The sequence below is a fragment of the Brachionichthys hirsutus genome, unplaced genomic scaffold (genome assembly GCF_040956055.1).
Source record: "Brachionichthys hirsutus isolate HB-005 unplaced genomic scaffold, CSIRO-AGI_Bhir_v1 contig_582, whole genome shotgun sequence".
NCBI classification, from domain to species: domain Eukaryota; kingdom Metazoa; phylum Chordata; class Actinopteri; order Lophiiformes; family Brachionichthyidae; genus Brachionichthys; species Brachionichthys hirsutus.
In genome coordinates this window covers 1-5,000 of record NW_027181447.1, presented here as the reverse complement: position 1 = coordinate 5,000, position 5,000 = coordinate 1, and the positions used below count along the sequence as shown (strand labels likewise).

Genomic DNA, 5,000 nt, shown 5'->3' with positions numbered 1-5,000 from the left:
TTGCCACACTCAGCATGCTGGTGCCTGCCAGCTCAAAGTAGACACACACACACACCGCCATGCCATCCACTTCCTGTGCATCGCAGGGAGCAGACTAAGACTGCTGCTTATTTGACTTTTGGGAGTGAAAGGAAAAATATGCACTGGAATCTTTTCTTCTCTTGAACTGCTCATTTGTACTCAAAAATGTGTTTCTTGAAAGTTTTTACTTTTCAATCACCAAAGTCGTTGTATGAATCTGCCTTACACATTTCATTTTCTCCACCCCTCCCACAACAGTATAAACACGCTTAAATTGTGTTAAAATGATAAACGTGTATACGCGAACATTTTTGTTGTATCATTTATTTGTTATATTTGGGAAAATGTAAATATGATTAATGAAAATTACTATAATTATGCCTTTATTCCATCGCTTTGTAACTTTGAATATTATTTAATACATCTTTGTAATAAAAAAAAAAGAGACTACCTAACTGAGTCACTGTGCTTTTTATGACGTTCTCGTTATCTAACCTAGAAAAAAAAACAAGGTGTGGGGGAAATAATCAGCAGTCTTTCACGTTTCTCATGCACGAGAGCAGTGGGCAGTGACTTCCCACATCCTGCGTGCGTCACACCGATCGCTTCAAACCACCTTCCTGTTGGTTTACTGTCTGAAAATATCCTTTGATAATTCTTAACTCACTGTTAGTGAGAGCATTCAAGGACGATGTGTCCGGTTCTTCCGCTCAGAGGGTTTGAATTGGGGATTAGAAGTCGGTGGGAACCGTTCCATAGTACACCGCTGGCTTTTACGCATGACAATTTCTGTTATTGATCTGAAATTATTTAGTAAACAGCATACATACTAAGTAAAAAAAAAAAAAGAAATAGAAAATCATTCCGATGCTGCTTGACCAATGGTTTTTCTCTCATACGCGCGCATTTCACAGCGCCGGGCCCGAACCCATTCCTGTCGGGGGGGTGCGACCAATCCCCTCTCTTGCCTACGTCCCCGCCCTTTGTCATACTGACCGACATACGCTTTACTGCCCCGTGGAGGTCCACAGCGACACCTGCTGATTGTTTGCAAGAACTTAATACACTATATGAATCGCATCTACCGGTAGGTTCGATAGCACAAGAAATAAAATACATGATAAGATGAATAAAATCAAAAATCAAGTCATGCGTATTTAAAAAAATAAAATACCACTAGGTGAAGAGCTAATGTCATTATGATTATTGGACCTGAGCCCTTGTCAGTGTAACCCCTTGACCTTATTGACCTTCAGGCCGGATATGAACGCTATTATTCTAATTAATTTGGCCTCGGTTTCCCTTCTCTTTGTTAAATCTTTTAAATCTTAATTATAGTTAATGTTGTCATTTGAGGCGGAGCTACAATAATAAATAATAAATACGCTTCACTGACGTCACTTCCGATGCGCGCGAGATCATGCTAGCGACTAGCAAAGGGGACCGGCTGACAAAAACAAAAGCAATCTGCTGAAAGAAAGATCTTTAAACTCTGTCGAGAAACTACCGGGTGTATCAGGAAAGCCCAGAAACACCCGCTGTCGCCGACAGCCGTTTGGTAGCCGCCATGTTTGCGTCCAGGACGAGGACGGATGCGTAGCTAGCGCGTCAGCTAGCCGAGCGTCACTTGTTTATCGCGGAAGTGTCGTTCTCTCTGGCATGCGTTCAGAGCCTCGGCAGTAAAGCCGGACTCCCCGAGTCTTCCTCGGGCGTCTGCCCCCCGCGATGAAGCTGCAGTGCGACGTCGAGGTGGTGAATCGGATGCTGCCCGCGTTCGGCATGAAGAGTCGAGGCAAAGGGACGCGAGCCGTGCTCTCCATCGGGAAGCATTTGGACAAGGCGAGCCAGCGCAGCGACGTTTACATGATGATCTGCACAGCCAAGGACCGAGCGGGCTGCAAGTACAAGGTCCGTGTACTCCGTTACTCTACCGCTGTTTAGGGTGGATCTTTTAAATCCACCACGAACTCTTGTTGGTCTTTGCAAAGTTTCCAAAAAACCCGATGTAAACCATCGGACTACTGAGAGCAGCCATCTTTGTTTTTTTTGCAGCTTAAAGACAACATAGAGAAGTTCTTCACTTGGTTCGTGGAGGAAGGCAAAGCCACCGTGAGGCTGAAGGAGCCTGCCGTCGACGTCTGCTTGAGTAAAGTACGCCTGAGCTCTTTACACGAGTTACTCGAGCCCCGTTGTCTCCGCCGCGTCTGCCGCCGATTGCATCTGCGCGTCCGTCTCTTGTGATTCTGATAGGCTGACGCCGGCAGCCTGAAGAACTTCCTGTCGGCCGCCCGCTTGGCGGACAGAGGGAGCGGCGTTCCTCTCTCCACGCTCACGCCCGTCCGCGCCAGAGACGTGGAGCAGCCCAAGAAGAAGCTCGCCATCGTCTCCAGGAGGGACTACCCGCTCGCCTCGAGCTTCCCCTGCTCGCTGGAGCAGCTGCAGGTCTCCTACTGCAAGCTGTCCCGGGTGGACATGCGGATGCTGTCTCTGAAAGGTACGGGCCTTTGTACGGACCCCCCCCCCCCCTTTTCATTTTATGATTCGGGTTTGTGTTTGCAGCTCTCCGCAAGCTGGACCTCAGCAACAACCACATCAGGAAGCTCCCCGCGACCATCGGCGACCTCGGCTGCCTCTCCGAGCTCGTCCTCCACAACAACCGGCTGGAGGCCTTCGGCGCGGCGCTGTGCCTGTCCACCCTGCAGCGGACCCTCCGGCTCCTGGACCTCAGCCAGAACCGGCTGCGGTCCCTCCCGGCCCAGTTCTGTCTGCTCAAAGAGCTCGTCGGACTCAAGCTGGACGACAACGAGCTCGCCGGCCTGCCGTTCCACGTGGGCCGGCTCTCGAAGCTGCGCTTCCTGTCGGCGGCTCACAACCAGCTGGCCGTGCTGCCCAACGGCTTTCGGCGGCTGAGCCTGGAGAACCTGGATCTGTTTGGAAATCCTTTCGTCCAGCCGAACCCTCTGGACCACAAAATGAGACTCACGTTTCCCCTCCCGCTTCAGGAACTGTGTTCCAGAGCGGTGGCCGACCTCAGGTGCGCTACAAACGCGTTGTAGTTTGTGGTTTTGTAGTTTTTTTTGTTTTTTTTTCAATTCTAGCTAGCTCCTAAATGCGTTCTTTCTTTGCAGGATTCCGTACGGACCTCACCTCATCCCCGCCCACTTGTGTCGGGAACTCGACGCGGCCAAGACCTGCGACTGCGGCCGCGTCTGCGTCGGCTTCTTCGTGAAGACGGCCGTCAGCATGAACTTGCACCGGGTGTCCCACACGGTGGTCCTGGTGGACGACACGGGGGGGACGGACGCCCCGGTGCGCCAGCACTTCTGCTCCCTCTCGTGCTACTCTGAATTTCTAGACAACGCCCTCCAGAGAGGAATCAGATGAGGAGAAACTGTTTGATGGGGGGGGGGGGGGGGGGGGCACCTGGAAACCGCTGTGGAAGCTGAATTAGACACGAGTCTGAGTACAGGAAGTTGTTGTTTTTTTTACTGTATAATGACCCACACGTTTCATAATAATAAAAGTATTCATAACGAGCTCTTTATTGGAAATTGAAATGTGTCGTTTCTGAACTCGGTGAATGAAGAGAAACGTTTTTACTTTTTAAACTGAACGTTTATTATTGTCGGACTGCAGCGCCTGCTCGGAGCGGAACCCTCAGTCCAGCTCGTACATCAGGGCGTTCTGGAAGGTGAAGCCGGCGGACGTGGAATGATCGCTGATCACCTTCTCGTTGCCGTGTTTGTCCATTTCCCTCAAGATGGACGGAGGCCCGTTTTCGGGCTCTGGGCTTTGCGCCGTCGGTATGTCCTCTTCGTCTGAGGTCGTCCTCGCCTCTTGGTTCGCCGTGGCCGGGACGCTCGGGCTTCGAGCGTCCCCCGGCACGTCGGAGACGATACGTCTGTCTTCGAGCTTCTGCCTTTTCTGTGCGTTTTCATCTCCAACGTCTTTCTCTTTCTCCTCTTCCACATTTTCTTGTATCCGTTTCCCGTTTGCTGCTTCCTCCAAATCCTCTTCCTCCTTGTCCTCGCCGTTACTTCCTTTGCTCGCTTTCTCCCGTCCCTGCCCCTCTTCGACATGTCTTTCATCCTTTACCTCCTCCTCCTCCTCACCTTCGCCTCTTTGCTCCTCCCCCTCCCCCACCGCCTCCCTCGCCTCCTGCCTCTCATCGTCGCCGGTTCTAGTCTCGGCCGGCCCCGCGGCAAAGTCGAGCGCTCCGGGACGAGAGGGGACGACGGGAAGCGTCACCGTCAGCCGTCGTCTCTCTTTGTCGAATGTCGCCGCTCCTTCGTCTTCGTCCACGGGGTAGGCTAGCGGCAGCTCCAGCCGGTACGCCGGTTCCTTGGACTCCAGCAGCAGCCTCCCCTCTCTCACCTCCAGGCTCGCGTCCCTCGCTGCCCTCAGGAGCGGGAGGTCAACGGTCACCACGATCTCTTTGGGCCTGCAGCCTCTGATTGCGTCTCCGGAGCGAGCGAAGTCCTGCACGTCGGTGGAGGATCGGTACTTCACCGCGTGGCTCGGTCGGGTTGGAGCGGCGCCGCGGCTTCTTGTCTCCGGGGGCTTCGTGGTAGCAGCTTGCCCGATCGTTGGCTTCTCGTCCGGGTACGGGAACGCGAGGGGGTCGGGCTCCTCCATGGGTCTCTTCTTCTCCTCGTACCCGGGTACGGGCCCCCGGATGACACACGGCCGCGGGGTCCCTTTGTAGCTGGCGCTGGACTCGCTTGCGTTGTTTTCATCCAGAGTCACGTCGAAGGAACTCTGGATTCCTTGCATCGCGGTGCTCGCCACCACGTCCATGAAGCTGGCGCGTCGGTTTGCCATGTGGAGAGTTTCCGGGTGGAATACGACGTCGTAGATCACCATCTTGTTCCCTTTGGGGTCTCTTTCTGGCCTCCCCGGGTGCAGGAAGTGGGGCAGGGTCCAGCGCCGCCCCCCCGCTGCCGGCGCGCTGGAAGGCGGCTCAACCCTCTCATTGGAGC

The 5,000-nt window shown here is 53.5% G+C and overlaps 2 protein-coding genes across 2 annotated transcripts; one reads left to right on the top strand and one right to left on the bottom strand.

Moving 5' to 3' along the window:
• Nucleotides 1-1,577: 1,577 nt before the first annotated feature.
• Nucleotides 1,578-3,426, top strand: lrr1 (leucine rich repeat protein 1). The gene is made up of 5 exons (XM_068760221.1): nt 1,578-1,929; nt 2,074-2,172; nt 2,272-2,515; nt 2,581-3,055; nt 3,150-3,426. Exons 1-5 carry the CDS (start codon nt 1,747-1,749, stop codon nt 3,403-3,405), a joined length of 1,257 nt encoding a protein of 418 aa, XP_068616322.1. The 5' UTR covers nt 1,578-1,746; the 3' UTR covers nt 3,406-3,426.
• A 252-nt stretch (nt 3,427-3,678) lies between these two features.
• LOC137917482 (protein kintoun-like) lies at nt 3,679-4,958 on the bottom strand (the record flags this gene model as incomplete). The annotated part of the gene is made up of 1 exon (XM_068760222.1): nt 3,679-4,958. A coding segment is annotated over one exon (1,280 nt), but the record flags the coding sequence as incomplete, so codon positions are not given.
• Nucleotides 4,959-5,000: the final 42 nt, after the last annotated feature.

Excerpts from the sequence above, each read along its gene's own strand:
- lrr1 (XM_068760221.1), top strand. The coding sequence starts at position 1,747 with ATGAAGCTGCAGTGCGACGTCGAGGTGGTGAATCGGATGCTGCCCGCG. Across the intron at positions 2,173-2,271 it reads TCGACGTCTGCTTGAGTAAA|GCTGACGCCGGCAGCCTGAA; the intron begins GTACGCCTGAGC and ends TGATTCTGATAG. Across the intron at positions 3,056-3,149 it reads AGAGCGGTGGCCGACCTCAG|GATTCCGTACGGACCTCACC; the intron begins GTGCGCTACAAA and ends CTTTCTTTGCAG.